A 20,978-nucleotide genomic window follows, 5' to 3' on the forward strand; every position below is an offset into this window, starting at 1 on the left:
CTGAAAGTGTCAAAGCACCCTTCTCCATGCTTAGTTTTAATCTGTAAACTTACTGTTTAAAACTCAATGAAACTCTATTTCCACCCTTGAAGAATTGGCATGGAAAAGAGAGGTGGGTCTCACCTGGGGGTGCTAGATCACCAGCCAGCAGGTGGACTTCTGTTCAGTAGGTGACGGCTGCCTGATAGCCCAGCCAACTGCTGCCTTTCCCTGCATGTCCTCACCATACCTGCTCCACCTTTCTACCTCATCCTTCCAAACCCCTGCAGGGTGATGTCTTCCCGACTCTCTAGGGAGAGTCAGCCACCTCCTTCTGTGTTCCCTGTGCATATGGCACACATTTCCATTATGATCCTTGCTGTACTGTACTGTGTCTACTTAATCCCCTTTCTGCTCTGCCAGACTCTCTACCAGAACTCAACTCTTAGTCTTCTCAGTCTTTTCAGCACTATGCATGGTGCTTGTCACAAACTCAGGATCATGACCGTGTACGTGAGAACTGAAATCCAGAAATCCGGGAAGGGAGAGAAACCAAGGGGCAGCACATAGGTAAAGAGAATTTGTTTCAATTGTACAATTTGGATTTTCAAAGCTTCGTCCAGTGTGGAAGTCTTCTCCCAGAAACACATGGTTAAAAATTAAATTACCTACATGGGCTCAGGCAGTTTAATCTAAACGTAGCTAATGCCAATGTTTTTACTTCCAAATATCTTTGTCCAAACGGTAAAAACCAGGGGAACCCTGGTACAGCAGACCCAGTGTCGTGTCTGCAGGGGGTTCACCTTTGAGCGCTGGCAGCATTACTGGCTGGATGGCCGCATGCGTGCCCGAGAGGCACAGCCATCTGACAGAAACTCATGGATGTGTTTCAAAGAATTTGCAAAACCAGGATATAAGCAACCTCTAATGTGCTCTTCTGTATGACTAGAACAGTCTTTCCTCTCTCCCTCCTCAATTTCACCTCGCTTACTGTAGGGTTGATTTTCAGCTGGTTCACATGAATACCAGCTGCTTGTTGATGTCCTGACGGGTTGTTTACAACAGGTAGCCATAGAAATTGCTGAGTGACTCTGCCATAAACTTGCAACTGTTTTGAATGCCACTCCTGCTTATTGTCATTCATTTACACCTAAGAGTAAGGAAGCTCCCTAACGGGGTTGTGTTCCTCTTCCTTGTTTTCATGGGTTCCATAATCCTCTCATGGAACTCAGCTTTTCTAGACTTGTCAACTCTTTTATAATCATGAGTTTAGGAGTCTGTTTTTATAATTCCCTGAGGTCCGTGGCAATGCCTTCACCTATGTTTCTTAAGTTTGAATCCTTGGGACCCAGCACTTGTGCAGGGTCTGGCCTTAGGAAGGTGCTCAATAAATATCTGTTGAAAAAACTACGATGGTTGAAAGGCAACGGTGTCATGAATAAGGCTCTATCTTTCACCACTTTAGCTTTACTTATATCTCAGCAATGGCAAACTGGCTGCACATGAACTTGATTCATGTTTCCTTTTCAAATACAGACCCCATTTCCAAGGTTATTGAGAGGGGAATCTTGATGTCCAGGCACTTTGACAGCAAGCCCCTAGCGGCCACCAGATCCTCAGAGACCTTCATAATTTTGCCAATTCACAGTAGGAGACCTTTTCTCAGGGGGAGAGGGAGGAATGATGCCCTATTCCTCAACTGGCAACATCAAACGGAGTTCATCTCCACTCACCTTATTCAATATACTTTTTTATAGAAGACTAGGAAAAACAATCTCCAAACATTAACCATGGTTATAAGTGATTTTAAAATTCCTTTATGCTAATCACTCCCAACTTTCCAGGAGCTGTGGAAGCACAGCAAATGAACTACGATGACAAAGGCATCTCTGTATCTCTACAGGCTCATCAAAGGATGCTAAAGGTACAATCCTCTTCCTGAGGATCCTGATTTATTTTTTTAAGGAAAGGGCCGCTGTAATTTGAAAATGTTAGACTTTTTGGCTTGTGTTTATTACTTTCATGATGGGAAAAAATACGATGAGCTTAGTTTAATATTCTTTCCTCAAGAAAAACAAACTCAAAGATCTCACTTAATGACCTAGTAAGAAAAAATTGTCAGTGGCTATGATCATCAGAGCTTCCAATCAACCATTCAGATTAGTTAACAAAATTTATTGAGCACCTACTAGTGACCAGGCACTGGTGGTACGAGAGGGAGTAGCTTTATGCAACACTTCTCAAAATGTGGCAGAATCTCTGCAGTAGAATCACTGTGGGGAATCCCATGCAGACCTATCATATTCTCTGAGGATGGGGCCAGAGAAAACAGCACTTTCAAATATGCTCTTCAGCTATTCTTATGCACATTCTATTTGAGAAACAACACTTTAAGGAGCAACTTTCACTGCAATGACTGGCTAATGGAGAACATCAGAAAGTGTAACAATAGAATTTAATCCCAGAACAAGCTTTTAGCTTAGAAAACTGAGGACACATGTTCCTTGCATATCAAGCATGATGCATCCTGTCAATCTGGGCTGTCTTGAAGAAGGAGCAGGCACTGTGCTAGAGTGACCAGATGCAGTGTGTGCAGGCCCTGTTAAGGACTCATGCCGTGGAACAAAACTTGGGGAGAAATGAGGAAACACTGGTGCCTTCTTGGAGATCCTCTAGGAAACAGGGTAGGTAATGTGTTCTTTCCTTCCTCTCCTTTACAGAGTACTCTAGAATCTTGAAAAGGTCTCACTGAGCCCTGCCCCTTATGTAAGAGCCACTGTGCAACTAGAATACTCACTCAGTATCTTCTGGAGGGCGGTCAGCAGTGGGTGAACCAAGGTGGTAGCCTGTGGACATATTTTCAAGCTGAGTTGCTATAGCACTTATATTGGTATCTGCTACAACCTGGGGAGAAATTAAAGCAAGAAAATCCATGCTGAGTCAGAGACAATTAGCAAAATCATGCTCTATCCATGCTCAGTTCTTAGTCTTCATTTAATTCAACCTTTTGGCACCATTTGATACAATGGATTATTCTGTCTTATTTTTTTTGCTTAGCTTCTAAGACACCATCTTTACTAGTTTCCTTTCTGCCTTCTGGCCATATCTTCTTATCTCCTAAAACTTTATCAAAGTGCCACAGGGTTCAGTCCTTGAGCTTTTTATCCTTTCCATCTAGAGTATTCCTTTAATTATCTCAACAATTTAAATCTACTTATGTAGTGATAATTTCTTAATCTGTATCTCCAGGACCACCTGGCATATCCAATCATCAACTTTGACATCTCTGGGGGATGTCTAGTGGATACCTCAAACCCAACATGTCAAACACTAAGACCCCCCCACCTTTTCCCCCTCCACCTTTGCTCCTATTGCCTTCTTTATCTCAGGTAATTACAACTTTATCCTCCTAGTTTCAGCAAATACCTTGGAGTCATCTTGACTACTTCCCTTACAACCCACATCAATCCTCATAAAATTCTATTGGTCCTTTTACAAAATAATTTTTAAAAAATTTTTTTAAATGATTTATTTATTTATTTATTTATTTATTTATTTATTTATTTATACAAGCACTGGGTATAGTCAGAAGCGCAGGAGCATGAGAGAATTCACCAGAGCCAGAGTGGGGAACAGAACAGGCAGACTGATGAAATACACTGCTGAGGGGAGCAGTGGGCGAGACAGGAGAGGTCTTTGCACCCTGTGGGACCGTCGCTGGCGGCCAGGGATGGAACTGGTGCTGCAGAGGCTGCGGGCAGCTTCCCAGCCTAGCACTCAACCACTGCGCCACCAGGGGAGGCCCCAAAATCATTTCTTGTCTGGATTTTTTACAATAGCCTCTGCACAGGCCTCCCTGTTTCAACCCCTACCCCATTTACCCCATAGTAACCAGAATAGCCCTGTTAAAATACAGCAGGTTATTTTATTCCTCTGCTTAAAATCATCCAAAGGGAATCTGATTCCCTTGGATCACAAGCAGGAGTCCTTACTGTGACCAACACAATCACATGTAGAAGACCTGCCCTTCTCCTGACATTCTCCTCTGTGTTCACTCTGTTCTAGCCATGCAGCCCCATCGAGGTTCCTCTCACCTGCCAGATATATTCTCACCTCACCACTTTGCAATTGCTGTGCCTTCTACCTTCAGCATCTGCATGGATAGTGCCTTTATGTCCCTTAGGTCTTCATTCTATAGTCACGTCCCTGACTGCTCTAACCAAAATTTCCACCCCCATAGCTTGGCCCATCATTTCATACCTTCCTCCCTGCTTTATGTCTCCTCCTTGCCACCACCAGGAAGCTTATTTTGTTTACTACAGTATCCCCATTATGTATGGACAGTGCCTGGCATATAGGAAAAGTCTTCCAAAAATATTTGGTGAATGAAAGAATAACCCTGACTCCCTATGATTTTCCTTTTAGATGGCAATAAATAAAAGTGTAACAAAATAATGACATCTAGACACTGACTTTGCATTTATATTCTGCAAGAAAATATTCCAAAGTTTTAAAGAAATAGGATAAGCTCTGACGGTCCATACTGGGACCTGCGGTAGAGTTCCATAGTTCAGTTTCTACCACTTAAATCATGCTGTACTTGAGTTTCCGCTACCTCATCTGTTAACTGGGAAGCATAAAGCCTGCCTTGTCTGCTCATCCTATTACCAGATGTTATTCTCCAAGTTATTCTCAAGTGCTCCTGGGCTACTCTGTTTCTGACCCACAGTTCTCCTAGGTCATAGTATTTGGTGTGCAAGTGCAGAGTGAAGGCACTTAGCTTGACTTGACTGCAGTTTCAGGATAAGCCAAAAGAGGGCACAGCTGCCCAAACCTGTAAACTTAGTTGCATCTTTCAATAGTGCATTTAGAACAACAAAAACAATAGGCTGGCCCAGTTGGGTTAGAACACATTTTGGATGAAACACTGTAATCTGGGAGAAAACAGTGCCATGTGCAATGTATAAGATCTTCTGGAAATATCATCATATAAAAAATGAACAAACTGGGGAAATATCTGAGATAAGAGACAAGGAATAATGAAAGATACCCCCGTCCACTTACACTACCAGTTCTTTTGGTTATCCTCCACAAACGTGCAGTTGTCTTTGTATGCGACCTCTGTAATCCCACTTATTCTTTACCTACACCATCTTCATAAACCCACTTCCTTCCAGCTTCTGTCCCATCCCCTGGCCCAAACTTCCATGACAACAATCTCTGGCCATCCTTCTGATGCTGTGGCCCATGTTTCCATCATTTTGCTATTCTAGTCATCCCTCGTGGCTTGGTTCTGGGTCCACTTCGAACTTGCACATTCAGGTCCGGTAGGCGACACCACATATATTCCTATAGCTTTCAGAGTCAACAATATGCTGACAGTTCCCAGCTTGGCCTGCTATACTGAATCACAAACTTAATTTTATTTTATTATCTCAAAGGCTTGCTAACACAACCAAATCCAAACTCTTGACCCAACAACTCAGTCCCTTCAATTCACCTTTCCTTTAGGTTTCCTCATCTTATTAGCTTGCACCTTCTCTGCCTAGTTAGAAACCCTAAGTGTAACACTGAAATACTTGTCTGCTGTCCAAGGACTGACAAGGATGTTAGAGTGCGACCTATAAAGTTGCTTATTTTCTGAATATCAATCTGATATCTCTTGCTGTCACCTGCCATTTATAATTCCCCTCCAAGTCCTCTGAATTCAATTCTTAAATCTGTTTACTACTTCTCAACTCTGCGGTGACCTCTGTTGATTTCTGATTTCAAGTCAGTGGAAAGTGTAGAAAAGGAAAACCTTGGATAAGGAATCGCCACTCATCCCTTTCCAATCTCTCACCCAGACAATTGTCATTTATCTTTTTGAATATAAATGGATAATGGCACTCCCTTGCTTAAATCCATTGAGTGGTCTCTCAGTAGTAGAATACAATTCCTAACTATCCACACAAAGACCCACCTCTAGCCTCCAGTCTAATCCACACTCTACATTCCACAGTTCTCAGACTGGAATACCCTCCCTGCCCCCACCAAAGTAGACCTGGTGTGATCTCAAAGTCACTTCTCTTATAAAATAAGCCTTCTTTGGCTACCTGTGTTTAAATTAATTCCTCCTGTTTTCCTTTCCATAACACTCTCAAAGTATTTCTCACATATTATGATGATACCTATTTGTGTGATTATTGACTTCCCCATCCAACTGAGGCATTCATGAGGATGAGGACAGCTTCTCAGTGTTCATGTGAGCATAACAATTGCTGAATGAGTATTTATGAGCAAATGAGTGAATTTAAAACCTGCCTAAGTAATAGGAATTAGGGGACTCAGTTTTGTGAATTTTTACCAAAAAGAGTGAGACCCTTGAAGGTTACAAGGTTACTGATTTTGGGTCCTTTGAATGAGGAAAAAAAAGTTGAAGCAGGCAGTTCCAGAACAGAATGGCATAGCTTGGTAGGACTTGAGATCCCCCAAACAAGCATTTAAATAGAGGTGCAACAATTTACCCATTTGGGATATGGTGAAGAGGATTCCAATGCTTGGTGGGAATTTGACCATGTACTGTCGGCTGACCATGAAACAGATATCCACCATGGGACTGAAGAAGGTCAGCAAACTCTTGTATTTTCTAAAGTACCTTCCAATGCCAAGACTTGATGGCAGCGTTCTCCTGTTTTCACTTGCTTGTTTCTTCAACATCCAGAAACACCATGACTACTATAAACTGAGCACTAATTTTATGCTGAGCACTCTTCCATGTCCCTAAAGAGGTAGGTAGCATTGTTATTCCCATATTGTAGACAGAGGAACTGGAACTGAGAGGTTAAGTAGCTTTCCCAAGGTCAGGTGATAAGTGTGAAGCCTGGATTCAAATCCAAGCCATTTCACTCTAAATCCTACACTCCTAATTGTATGTGGCATAGAGCAAACTGCCTGTCTTGAGGGAATACACTTGTCTTGGATTCTCACAACCAGGTAATTTGTCTTACATTGAATAAGATTAAGCATGGTCCAGACATGGGGTGGGGAAGCAAGGCGGGGGGAAATCACTGAGCAAGCAGCTATAGCTAGCGCAGGAGCTCATCTGGCACATGCTGGACAACACGTGGGGAAACTCCTCTTCCACCTCAGGGCACTGCAAGAAGAGGACTTAGGGTGAATGTTCTAGGAGGAATGCCTTTAACTTTTAGAAGGTGAATATACTTTCTGGAGTCCATGAAACAAGTCATATAAATTAGGAAAAGAAAATCATATTTTTGTTTGGGTACAATAAAATTTTGCATCAAGCTAGAAAATATATAAAAACAAAACAAAACACTTCAGCAGCACCATTTTACTGAAAAACTCACCTTTCTCCAAAACCTGAAGGTCTTGTGTTCACTTCTAATCGTGAACTAAAAAGGGTCTTGCCATCACTGATAATAATAAGTACTAGGACCCACATAGCCTCCGTGGAGCTCTCCAGGCTCCTGCCTATTTTGTAGGATGGTAACCAAGAGGCTGGATGGGAGATAGGAAGGATTTAAATTGACAACTTGATCTTTTGCAAGGAAGACAAGGACAGCACAAATCTGTAACCCTTAGAATGACTTTACAGCCCCAAGGCATGTATATCATCATCTTGGCCTCAGAAGGGATTGGTCTTCCTGGGACTGACATGTGAAAGGGGATCTGATCTCCGAAAGGTGTGTTCATGTAGCTGGATATAAGTTCAAGTTGCTATGGTCTAAGTCTTGACTCAGCCCTGTCTGAACTGCTTTTTACCTCTTCAACACCGGAGACCTGAACAACATGGAGGTAAGGTCAGGGAGGTCCCTTTTTTTAAAAGGGTGAAGACAAACGGGCTAATGACACATTTACTCATTTTTCTTCTTCTGAAGTAAGCCTTGAATTCCTGGGTAAAACCTCTGTGGCAGGTTCTGGGAATAGAGAGGAGAGCGGAGGGAACCAAGGAAGGCAACTGTGTCCATCACCAAATAGGCTGCAACTGATGTCACCTTCTATGGGAGGCAGATACGAACACATTCATTCAAAGTGGAAAGAGGAGAGGACAGGTAGTCTTCCCTGGGAAAAGCACAGAGGTTTTAAAGGTGCTTAGATGGTGGGTACTAAGGTCTATACAACTTAAATGCCTGGTTCAAGAGTGGTGGTATCTGGAGTCCTTGGATCTGGCTGGGGCAAGCTCCAAGTCTTTTGTAGCCTGTGGTCTGGGTTTTTGCAATACTCAGATTAGCAAACTTTCCTCTCATTCCTTATCCATGAGCAGCTGGAGTGTGGTAGATTCCGTCCTTGTTCCCCAGTCAACCTTTAAAACCATTAACCTGCAGGTCCTATGAGTTTATGCTCCTCTTTACTGTTGTACACAGCGCTGCTACAGATATCGGGAGAGTGGTTCTTTAAGGGAGACAGCTAGATGGTGGGAATGCAAACTGGTCCAACAACTATGGAAAGCTGTGTGGAGGGTCCTCAAATTACTAAAAATGGAGTTACCATATGACCCAGCAATTCCACTCCTAGGAATTCACCCAAAGGACATATAAACATTAATTTGAAAGGAAACTTGCACTCCTATATATACTGCAGCACTATTATAACTAAGATATGGAAACAACCTAAATGTCCAAAAATAGATGACTGGATCAAAAAGATGTGTGTGTGTCTATATGTGTGTGTGTGTGTGTATATATATATATATATATATATATATATACACATACACATATGTGTGTGTGTGTATATATAGCAATCAAAAAAGACAAGCCATTTGCAGCAACACGGATGGAGCTGGAAGGGATTATGCTCAGTGAAACAAGTCAGAAGGAAAAAGAAATATCAGATGGTTTCACTTACAGGAGGACTACAGGGGAACCAAGTAAGGGATCAGGAAAAAAAAAAAAAAGACAACACTAGCAGGCTACCATTAATTGGAGATATTCAGCAGGCATAGGGGATGGAGAGGGATTAAAACAGGAGGGAAGAGCACAAGAGACTATGGTGATGGATCACATGTTACTTGGGGGTGAGAATTTTATGGAGACTACACCTGAGAGGAGAAATCAAACATTATACAAAAATGAACAATGTTGTAAGACATATATATATATATATATAAAATATAAAATATTATATAATATATATATAAATATATAAATATATATAAATTATATAAAATATATATAAAATCTTGGGGGGGGAAAAGGTAGACAGCTAGACATGGAAGTGCTGGCTGATGGGTACATGCATATTAATAGATCTCCTTAAGTTGCCAAGAGGTTGCACCAGTTGTAAACTCTCACTAGACACTTTGTTTCCTCATATCTTTGCCAAACCTTTTTAGGATCAAACATTTAATAAGTCTCTTCATGTGGAGAGAGCAACTACTGATTTGAAGAAAGAGGAGAAAATCCCTCCACCTGAGGAGAGGGCAACCACTTACCTGAAGAAAGAGAGGAGAAGCCCTCCACTCGAGGAAAAGGACACTTGCGAAATGAAAGAGAAGGAAGAAATCCCTTCCCCCGATAAGGGGGGTGCTCATGAAATGAAGGATGGGGGACGAACCTTATCTTTTGAGCCTGAGAAACATGAACCTAACGAACAAGAGCAGACTTTTGAATCAGTAAAAGAGGAAGAGCCAATAAGCATGTTTCCTCCTCCAAGTGTGTTTCCTCCTAATGCAGCTCTCCCTGCACCTGTGTTTCCCCCTCCAACTGCCCCTACCCCACAGTCCGCATTTCCCCCTCTGACTGCCCATACCTCAGAGTCCACGCTACCCCCTCTGACTGCCCCTACACCAGAGTCCACATTTCCCCCTCCAACTGCCTCATCCCTCAATCCTTGTTTCCCCTTTCAACTGCTCTTCCCCCTTGGCCCCACATTCCCTCCTTAAAATTACATGCTTAATAAATTGCCTGAGTAATAAAGTGCACAGACCCTAGGATGAGTACCTTTCCTTAAAAATTGTATTGGGGGCCTCCCCTGGTGGCGCAGCAGTTGAGCGCTGGGCTGCAAAGCTGCCCACAACCTCTGCAGCACCAGTTTGATCCCCGGCCACCAGCGAGGGTCCCACATGGCACGCAGACCTCTCCTGCAGTGCCCACTGCTCCTCTCAGCAGTGTATGTCGTAGTCTGCCTGCTCTGTTCCCCGCTCTGGCTCTGGTGAATTCTCTCACACTCCTGCACTTCTGACTGTACCCAGTGCTTGTATAAATAAATCTTTAAAAAAAAAAAAGATTGGGGTTTTATGTTTAAGAGAATTGAGAAGTCAAACATTTTCCAAATAAGTTGGATATCACAGTGCAGGAAAGTTTGATTTCTTAGAACTTTCCTGAGCTGCTATTCTATCAAGGAACAAAGTTAGTCCGTAGATTTGTTAGGACCCAAATCTTGTAGCATAAAATACAAACTCAGCAGTCATACCAGCCTGGATTCTAGATCCTCAATGCAGAAATGATGAAAAGACAAGGTTGGACAGTCAGCGTGATCCTAGGAAAGCTGGTACCTTAAGATCTGGGCCCATTACAGAAAAACCATCCAAAAAACCCTTGTCTTGTTGCATGCCTGGCATTTGATGTGACTTACTAGAGTAGAAATCTTAAAGTTTTTATTTAGAATCTAATGAAATCAGAATATATTGATTTTAATGTGTCTGTTTAAATAATACAATGGCTTAGACTGTTGAATGTTTTACGTTTGGATTAAAATAAGAAAGGGCAAAGTGACTTCCAGCCCCAAGTGGCATAAACCTCAACTGCCACTTTGGACACCACTTTCTGATTTTAAAAGGAATTTTAGCATCCTCTGAGCTTGTCTATTATAAAGTAATAAAATACTGATTATTTAAATGGTTACACTAGCAATTCACAGTTTCATTAAACTTTACACCTTATTTAATTTTCACAGCAGAGCTATGGTCACTGTTGCGAGGGAAGTAGAGAGTAAAGTGAGAGGATTCAAATGTGCACCTTCTGACACAAACACCTACCAATCTCACCAGGTCCTCATTTTAACTGAAACCTTTAGTTCCTTGTCCCTTTCCTGGCGCTTGTCACGTTCCTGGCATCACTTGACTTCCTATCCTCCTGATGAGGAGGCCCATAGATCAGCTGGTCTTCACCTGGTTACATGTTAGAGCCTCTGGGGGACTTTAAAATATCCCAATATCTTTTCTTCATATCCAATTAAATCTGGGGTGAGGGAACTGGTATTGGAATTGGCAATTTTATTGTGCAGCCAGGGTTAAAAATTATGAAGTAAAGTTTTATTCCTAGGTGCTTTCAATGCTTACCCTATACTCTCTACCACATACCTTTTCAATTCCCAGTCCCATCCATCTTTCTCCCCTACTGAAATTTTTATGGATTAAATTGGTAACTGTGAATTCTTTTCCTTCAACTTGGCTCAGCAACATGCTCAACGTGACTAAACAATCAGCATTGGTTCTGGAGGCCAGGCCCTGTGCCAGCAGCACAGACCTGTCTCAGCTTTAGATAAATTCATGGTCTAGGGGGAAACTGGTGCCTGGGTACTCTCTGTTCTTGGTTGGAGTGCTTCTAAAGAAAGAATTTTACAAGATCTCTAGAGGATGAGAATGGGGTAAGGAGGGTATTTTAGGCATGGAGAAAACCATATGTGAACCTGTACTCATCCCTTGGGTCTCAAGTTGGTCTCTGAACTAGCTGCATCAGTCACCTGAGAGCTTATTACAAATGCAAATGCTTGACTTTCATCCCAGTCTACAGAATCAGAGACTGGAAGTGGGACCCCTCCAGGTGATTCTGGAGCATGCTATAGTTTGAGAAGCACTGCTCTCAAATATCAAAATCTTTGCTTTATTTATTCTTAGAAAAGGATCATACTAAAAGGGAAGCCATCAGACTCAAATTTCCTGCAAAAATTCTTACCTTCTTTTCCAAAGGCAACATCCCTACTTTTTCTTCTCTTCTGAACCCCCAATAACTGACTTGCCACCTACTCAGAAGCAAATCTGTTCTTTTACAGATTGCCAGTAACTTATGTGTTAGTTATAGTGACTTTTCTACAATTTTACTTACTTCTGCCTCATTGTTAAGTGTACTGTTCTTGACATTTTTTTTTTTCTCTCTTTCTCTCCTACACCTGTATTCTTGGCTAGTGGCTCTTTTTAATTATATTTGATTTTCCAAGGTATTTTTGTGTATGCACTTGATAAAAAATTAAACAGTATAGTACATGATAAAAACCCCAACATTCTCACTTCCTGGAGAACCATGGAATATTTTCTGATTTCAATTTTAGAGGTATAAGCTAATATGCTTACAAACCTATTTTGAAATTTATTATCTTGATGTCTATCTCTGTATTTCAACAGATGAAAACTGTTGCAAACTTTTCCACTTATATTATTTTTAAGTTCTACTTGTTTCCTATGTTCTTTAAATATACTTTCAGCTCTGTTGTCCTAACAATTTCCAAAAATCTCTTTATTTTAACTTTAAAGATAACATTCCTATATTATCTTCTCTACTAACATATCCCAAATTCTCACACTATTAACATTCCATGCATAACAGTGTTTGGTTGCACAGGTTTTATTATTATGACTTAGAATGTTTATAGAACATTCTGAATTGACTACTACAACATCTGCTGTTTTTTTTTAAACTCTAATGCAAAAAGTTTTATCTATAGCTATGTGTATAGCAGCACTGTTCACAATTGCCAAGTTATGGAACCAACCCAGTGACCGTCAACAGATGAATGGATAGAGAAACAGTGGAGCATATACTCAATAGAATATTACACATCTGTGAAGAAAGATGAAACAGTGGCATTTGGGACATGGATGGACCTTGAAGTGAACTGAGTGAACTCAGTCAAAAACTGAAAGATCAGGTTGGTTTCACTCATCTGTGGAAAATACATTAACCCCCCCAAAAAAAAAACAAAAAACAAACAAACAACCAAACTATAGGAAAACAGTAGAAGGAATAAAATGAACTCAGCAAAAAGAAGATAATGGTTACCAGAGGGGAATGGGGAATGGATGGAGAGGATGGGGAGGCAGGCAGATGGGGTATGGGCACAGGTAGTTTGCTGGAGGGGAAAAAAATACATTTAGTGTTTGTGAGAGCAGCATTGCTAGTCAATGTGAATTCCAGGAAGATGCTCATGAATGCTCCAAATCAAATGAATGATTCTTTGTGGTTTTGAAATTGATGGGGTAGGAAATGCAGTAGAAGAAAATGAGTTTTTTTTTTTTTTTTTTACCAAACAATAGTAAAGTAGGATTAGTTTTCCTTTTTAAGTTATTCATACACTGATCTGAGTACACAGTTCAGTTATAACTGAAGATGCTAGGGCCTGCCTTATTGCACTGATGAAATAATTTATTTTAAAGCTAAAATAGAGGAAAAATATAAGGGTTAGGATCAGATGTTTCCTAGAATTCCATACTGCTTGCTATTTTTAATTCAATAATTTCCAAAACTACTTTTAAGGCAAATTAAAGGGTTTTTAGGTAACTCAAAGTAAAACAAACAAAAACATGAACAGTTTGATAAACAAGTCAAAAAAAAAAAGACAATTTATCTGTCCTTTTTTTCCCCTCTTTAATTTAGAGGCATCTCTCTAGAACTCCTCTTTCTGCCTGCTTTAATTTGGACAAGTTGTTTTCTATACCTGCTACATAGCTGTCCTGAGACTTCAAGCCAGTGGGCTTCTCTCTTTCATACATTGCCTTTTTGTTGAAGCATATCCTAAAGTAATTTTCTCAGACACACACACTGCTGAAAAAAAGTCAGGTGTCATTTCACTCTTCTATCCTTTTATACATAGTTTATAATTTTCTCTCTGAACATTTCACAATGTACATACAGGTATTACTCTTTCATTTACCTTGCTCATTGATTAATATAAGCCTAAGCTAAATTTATTTCATTTCTGTGCTATCTTTCTGTTTTTCGTTTTTGTAACTCCTGTTTGTTGGATATTGAGTTTCATGAATTAATCCTGTGTCTTATTTTTTTTCTCTTTCATTTTTAGTCTAGGGTACACAAGAGAAGTCATTTCTCTCTATTATCTGAAATATGACGTGTTTCTCTCTCTTCCCCCAACCAATAGCTGGAGCCTTTTCATCAGTTGTTTGTGGGTGGTGTGTGTGTGTGGGTGAGTGGGTGGGTGGATGCCTGCACACATTGTGCACGCATGTGCTACAGGATACCCTCAAAGGGTCTTCCAAACTACTTTGTAGACAGACCATTAATTAATCTTGCTGATCTTAGAATCCTTCTCCCACCCTCCATACTTGCTGCTGACCCCAAGCCTTGGTCCTCAGTCTTTGCTTTCACTGTTTCATTCACTTATTCAATCAATATTTGTAAAGTATAATATGCCAGGCAATGAATATGTCAATACTGAAAAGCCTCTGATGGTCTTATTTGCCTCTGTTTACAGCACTGACGTCTCCCTGCACATCGGCAGCACATGTCCTCTGCCTGCCAGACAGCTGCACCTGGATGTCTCAAACTACAATATTCTCTTCTCTCCCAACAGAGTCCTTCTTTTTCCCTAGTTACTTCAATCCATGCCTTCTCTTATGCTCTAAAATGTTCAGAAAATCTTTTAATGGACCCAGAACAGGTCCCATAAGTCCCATTAGTGATAAAGATCCCTGATACACTATACCTAATTTCTAAATACTCAAAGAAAGATATTAAAACAAATTTTTTTCTTCCAGCAGAGTCTGGGTTACATGATTTTGTCCAAAAAAGTAATATTTATGGTAATTCCACAGACAAAAGAGCTGAGCCAGGCAAACTACAGAAACAAATATAATTGTGAACATTTAAATAATTCCTCATAGTCAAATTAATCTCCAATGACCAATCTATAATTGGGAATAAGAAATCATCAGATTTTCAGGATAGAAATAGCTGTTTCCTTATTATACCTTATTATACCAATTTAAACCAAGGGAGAAGCTTCCAAAAATGTCGCTTGTCTTTTCCACTCTTTTCCCCTTCTTCATCCTACAGTGGGCTGACCCAGACCTTAATCTTCCCTGAGCAATCGGCAGTTGCCAACTGCTTGGCATGATACACCCACAATAAGTCTTTTCCACATCATCAGACACAATTATTTGACCTTTCCTCTCTCTGCCAATGGGGCTGGCTCACCTGATAATAAAAATAATTACCTAGTGACAAGTCAGCTGTGATAATTGTATTGCTGGTACTACTCCATGCACATTGTGTTAATTAAAGCAAATACACTATACAGCTAAAAGGTGCCTGAAGCAGAGCATAAGAGTTTCTTGGGTTTTGTGTCTCAAGCTTTTGGGGGCACATATGCTTCATACCCATAACTGTATAGCTTTCAACTGTGAAAATCCCAAAGAATTCCATTAACCTTTTAACAGCACATGGTAGAAAATAACATCATCAACTAGTGTGACCCAATGTCATTTATATCTTAAAATATAGAAATAGAAAAAAATCAGAATCTTCTTTAAAGTCTGTCAACAGTGGAAATTTGGTTGAATGAGATTTAATTCTGTATGAGTTCATTTTCCTTTAAGGTATATTTATATTTAGCTGATATTACACTTTTAAATTGTCTTCTCATTTCTTTGGGAAGGTAGAGCTGAACAAATTAGAGGAGTGTATGAAAATATTAGTAAACCTGAATTTTGCTAAGGGAGACATTTTTCCCCCCTCTTGATACGTTATCATCTGAATGAGCTCCCTCCTAAAATTCTGTATAACTCCTTATCCACTGTATTGAGACAGAAGAGATGCACTTGCAGGACCTCTAGGGGTCAGCATAACTTGAAGGAAGAGCAAGCACAACAGGAAAAAAGGGAAGCATTGTTAGGGGTGGAGATAGAAATGGAAGTTTTCCATGAAAGTGAGAACAGGAGTTGAGGGGAAGTCTATTCAACAGCCAGTACACAGAATTTCAGTTTGTGTTGAACAGAAACAGGGGGATCGGTTCATTGAACAGTATGTTGCCTATCACATAAACTCCCTTGAAACTACTGGCAGGACTGGCATGATTTCCCTCATTGGTGCTGAAAACCATTTACTTGTGGAGCTTTGGCCTTAGACCATTGAGATATGAGGTTCTAGCATCACAAACTGGTTCTCCCAAATGTAATGGTTTTTCAATTGGAACTCACTGTGTTAAGGCTGGAATGAACTGAGGGGCTGGCTCGCCCTCTCGGGTACTAAGGGTGGGTTTTATTCTTTTTAACCTACTTATTTTATACTACCTCTACAGAAGTATGCTTATTACAATCACACATTTTGGGGGAAACCCATTCACAAAACTCATTGTCAACATGCTGTCTCTCACCTCACTGCGCAATAGCTATCTCAGGGGCATCTGAGTGCTTGAATATAGGAGGGGTAAATAGCACATTTTGTTTTTACTTGCTGGTATAGTTTCCTGAGCCTTTGGTCAACCCTCTTGGAGACTGCAGCTGATAAATAATTGTCTGCCTTAGTGGATGACTACTGTGCTGTGAGAATTTAAGTGCTGGCAATCATTTATGCTACAGGAAAAAGAACATTGTATTTTTCCCTTTCTTTAAGGGGAGAGGAAGAAACAGCACTTGGGCAGTTCAGTAACAGTTTTTGGGCATAAGAAAAGAAATCATTTCCTATTCCTTGCAAACTTTGATTTACAAAGAACGCTGGAAGCTAAAAGCCTTGTTGATTTATCATGTGAAGCAAAGAGTAATTTTTCTCCCCTTGTTATGCTTTCATATAATCATGCTCACTGCCTGTATGGGTGGCATTAAAGAATTTCTGAATAAAAATAATAATTTCTTGCTTTCAACCTTCATAATTCACATCAGCAAGCACCCTGCTGGCGGTGATGCCTCCTGCCAGTGACGCTCAATCCCTTTTGCACGCCACTTATCTGCCTCGCACAGCTGCGTGTTCCATTGATCACAGTACCTGCAGGATAATGCGCCCGTAGGCGTTCTTCAGCAGATTAACCACGTCTGCGTGAGACAGCCCATCCAAAGGTTGCCCATTAATGCTGACAATCCGATCTCCAACCTGCAAGTACAAAAGTGGTAGAAAATCACTATCATTAAGAAAAATTAAATTTGAGAAGAATGCTTAAAAATTCTTTGTGAGTCATATTTCCCATTTGTGGCTATTGTGAAGATTTTGTTTCTACTGTGTGTATGTGTTTAAGAACCTTGAGGAATTTTTATGGCTTTCCCCAAATACAGACCAATCAGAGAAACAAGAAGGGGGTCAGATTTGATTATTAAAAGACACAGTAGGCCACTTTTGTGTTTTGGTAATACTGGTGTTTCATATATCCATTTGCCAGTAATCGTGGGGTACACAAATTAACTGTTCAATAAAGCTCTAATGAGGGAACCAAATATTTTCTGCTTTATTTTTCTACCTAAGTTAAGATTAAGGGGCAGTAGGGAAAAAAAAATAATAAGAATGTTGACTTTTTCGGTTCAAGGAAGATTGTAAGGTCAAATCTCTTTCAGATGAAAATCAATTTTGGGTGAAATGAAGTGCTAAAAATGGTATGGAAGGTTTTGCAAATGAACTGCAATTTCTTTCATGGAGAAGCTTTGAAACAAACAATAATATTTTTATATGCCTAGGGACCTAATGAATTTCAGGTATAAACTTTCTCCAGTGCATTGTGCCCTCAGTGTGGGTCTCTGATGGTTGCTGGAATTCCAACTTTAAACAAGGTACCCGTGGCGGCCACTTTTTCTCTGGCTCACCACATGCTGCTAGCCACCAATTCCCTTATTTACTTTAAGCTTCTGTGTACGTGCAGCCATGCCACTGGCCTGAATCATGGCAATAAATATTGGGATATCTCCCAAGGGACTTCCTTTTCCTCCAGCAATGCTGATTCCCAGGGCATCACTGAGCTCCTAAAAAAGAAGGAAAACATAATGCTTATATATTTAATAAAGAACCACCACCTAATTGTCCCCAGATAGCAGTTGAACAAAATCCCTTCATCATGTAGCAGGCCAGGGAGACAAAAGAGTTAACTGTAGTACCTTTGGATTCAGAAGACTTGTGTTTCAGTTCTAGCACTGATTAGGTTCAGGGTTTTTGGGAAGTTCCTTAACCTCCGAGTGCCTCCATTTCTATGCATAAAATGAGAAGAACACTACCTATACCTCACAGTGTTGGTTTAAAGACTGAGATGATATAGTACAGTCCTGGCTCACAAAAGAGGCTCAATAAAAGGCAACATAGGAGTAAAAAAAAAAAAAATACACAACCAAAACAACCAAAAACCAAAAAAACCAAACCCTATGCCGCTGCTCAGTTTAGTGGCCAATTTTGATGCAGACTTGGCAAATATGTTCTCATATGGTGTTTATGATTAAACTGCCATACATATCATGTTCATCTGGGTGTGAACAAACACACTTGGCTCTAAAATATCTGCATGACTGCATTAAAACAAAGGATTTTAGAGGACACCCACTATAGTAACAATAGAGTCTGGAGAGAGAAGTCACATGTAACTGAAACTGTCCCCTGTATGACTAGGGGAGGAAACGTGGCCTAACCCAGTCCTGCTGGAAGAGTCTGGCCCTTGCCCAGGTTGGCCCCACAGTTCTATCACAGGACTAATATTTTAAAAATCACTAAAGAAAAAAACGACAATTTCCAATTTCAGTATGGTGGCCATGTATACCCCTCTTACTCTTGCTGATGAAAATGAAGAATGCTTGTCAAAATACAAAAACAACTTACCAGGGGCCATTGAAAAGTAAAGAAACTCAAATGGTGGTGGAGAGCCAAACTGGGAGAAATGGCAACAAGGGATGAATGTCCTGAATTTTTTCTTTGTCCTGAGGGTGTGGTCGAGGAACTACAAAGGGGGTGCAAACTGATAAAACTGACTGAAACTCCCATCTTTCCAAAAGAGGAGCCAGGAGAAGGAGCCCCTTTGGCTGGGAAATCAGGGAAGATACTAGAGAAGAGGAGAATATTCTTAACTTTGCAAGTGGACTCATTGGATTCTCAGGCTCAAAGTGTGAGACAGACAAACTAGAGAACTGACTTGAGATCTGAACCACCACTCAGAAAAGGTGAGGGAGAACCTGCACTGAAGCTCACTGGCTTGACTGCCCGCTAAAACAAAAACATCAACATTCCTTGGAGTCTACGCAGCATGACATCCACGAGGTCCAGGATGAAATCCTAAATTACTTGACATGCAAAGAACCAGAGAAATGTGACTGATTTTCTTGAGTTCTTTAAGATACACAGGATAGTTGAGGTAAACATTTGCTAACCCTTCTAGTCTCAGGTAGTTTACATGCTGTTTTCCAAAGTATTTGAGTCTAGCTTGTATTTTCTAAATGTACCAACAGGAAATCCCTGCATGCAAAATGGCAAGATGTGTTTCATTATGAAGTTTCTGCTTGGACCATGTGTGGAAAAAAATGGGTTGCTAGGAACAGACCTTTATTTTTTTTAAGTCTGTAAAAACAAGTGACTGAAATGACTAAGGAAACATAAAATAATATTTTATAAATCTGGAATGAGGAGAAATTTATGGAGTAATTTGGTTTTGTTCAAATCTATCACAATGTTTCCTTAATAAATCCATAATAATGCACATGTTGGTACATTTAACGTTCCCATCATAGAAACATCTGAGTTGCCACTCTGGTGGAAAGGTATTAGGAACACATAAAACAGAGTCAGTCAAACCTGAGGCCAAAATAATGAAGGCCACTTCTTAGACATTCACATTCATGATGCACTAGGTACTATGTCAAATTCATTATATGCATTACCTCATTTAATCTACACAACAATATTTACTTTGTGAGGTAAAATATGTTATCACACCAATTCTCTAGATAAGAAAAATAGAGATAAATAACTTGCCCAAGGTCAGAGAGCTAACAAGTGGTTGAACACTTTCAGACCCAGCTGTGATTATCTCCAGGGAACTCAGCTATGCTGGGTCACTTTACTGTAGTCGAACTATGATTAAACAGGGCCTTTGTTTTTACCCACTATTCTGGAATCCTAAATTAAATGACTAATGGGATCAAAATAGATGTCTACTTTCTAATATTCTGGATATCACACAGGAGTTTGAAAATCAGAATTTGACCAATTTATGAACTGAAATGCATTTTATATAATCTCCTTAGAAGAGCAATTTAACAGTATTACATAAAAGCCTCTAATAATAAGCATTGCTTTTGATGTAACAATTTCATTTCTAAGAGTTAATCTTGAGGAAGTCACCCATGATATGGGCAGAAAAGAATATATAGACATATTTGGCTATAAAAGACAGCAGAAGTCGAGAAATATGCTATCTTTTTAATAACAGGAAGCTGGTTAAGAAAATCACAGTGTATTTGTATGACAGAATTCTGTGCACTAGTAAAAATCGTGCTATATAGGTACTCAAAAATATTTATAGGCTTGGCTAAAAGTTCACGCTTTAAAGTGAAAAAGGCCAAGTATAATACCACTTTTTGTTTTTCAAAACGTAAATGCATAAAAAATATAGTGGATGGAACATACCAAAAAGTAACTAGTGGTCATCTATGTGCTTTCTTGTATTTTTCTGTCAGTTTATGTTAGCTTACTAGATCATATATTTACCTCAGTAAATATATAAGGGAACACTAAAAATTCAAGAAATTTATTTAGGGGGAAAAAATGTACATTTTATGCAAATTCAATCTAAACCAGAAAAGAAAATAGCAAAATAACTGACTTACTCTGATTATCTCAACAGTCCTGGGTCCCGTATCTGTGCCTATAAATAAAGAAGCAATACAATTAACTTTTTTAAATTGAGAGAGAATATATTTACAATGTAACATTATCCCATGAAAATGGTATCATTTCCCAGGATTTCAGGAGAGAATACTGAACAAGCAGGCATGACATCCTTTCTCAAAATCCAAGCTGGCAAGCCTTGATCAGAGGCTATGTCCTCTGTTTTAAAGAAGTTCTTTGTGTTTGAGATAGATGTGG

At 39.9% G+C, this 20,978-nt stretch overlaps 1 protein-coding gene across 1 annotated transcript in view; it reads right to left on the reverse strand.

Annotated features, from left to right (window-relative positions):
- Positions 1-20,978, reverse strand: part of PATJ (PATJ crumbs cell polarity complex component) — a 274,406-nt gene that overhangs the window by 6,990 nt on the left and 246,438 nt on the right. Inside the window, exons 40-43 of the mRNA XM_037500637.2 lie at positions 20,720-20,757; positions 17,756-17,878; positions 16,917-17,021; positions 2,777-2,883 (exon numbers count right to left, since the gene is read on the reverse strand). Of these exons, the coding sequence (XP_037356534.1) occupies positions 2,777-2,883; positions 16,917-17,021; positions 17,756-17,878; positions 20,720-20,757 (373 nt within the window). The remainder of the gene's footprint in view (positions 1-2,776; positions 2,884-16,916; positions 17,022-17,755; positions 17,879-20,719; positions 20,758-20,978) is intronic.

Source organism: Talpa occidentalis, unplaced genomic scaffold (assembly GCF_014898055.3).
Source record: "Talpa occidentalis isolate TD23 unplaced genomic scaffold, MPIMG_talOcc4v2.1 talOcc4.9, whole genome shotgun sequence".
Classification (NCBI taxonomy): Eukaryota; Metazoa; Chordata; class Mammalia; order Eulipotyphla; family Talpidae; genus Talpa; species Talpa occidentalis.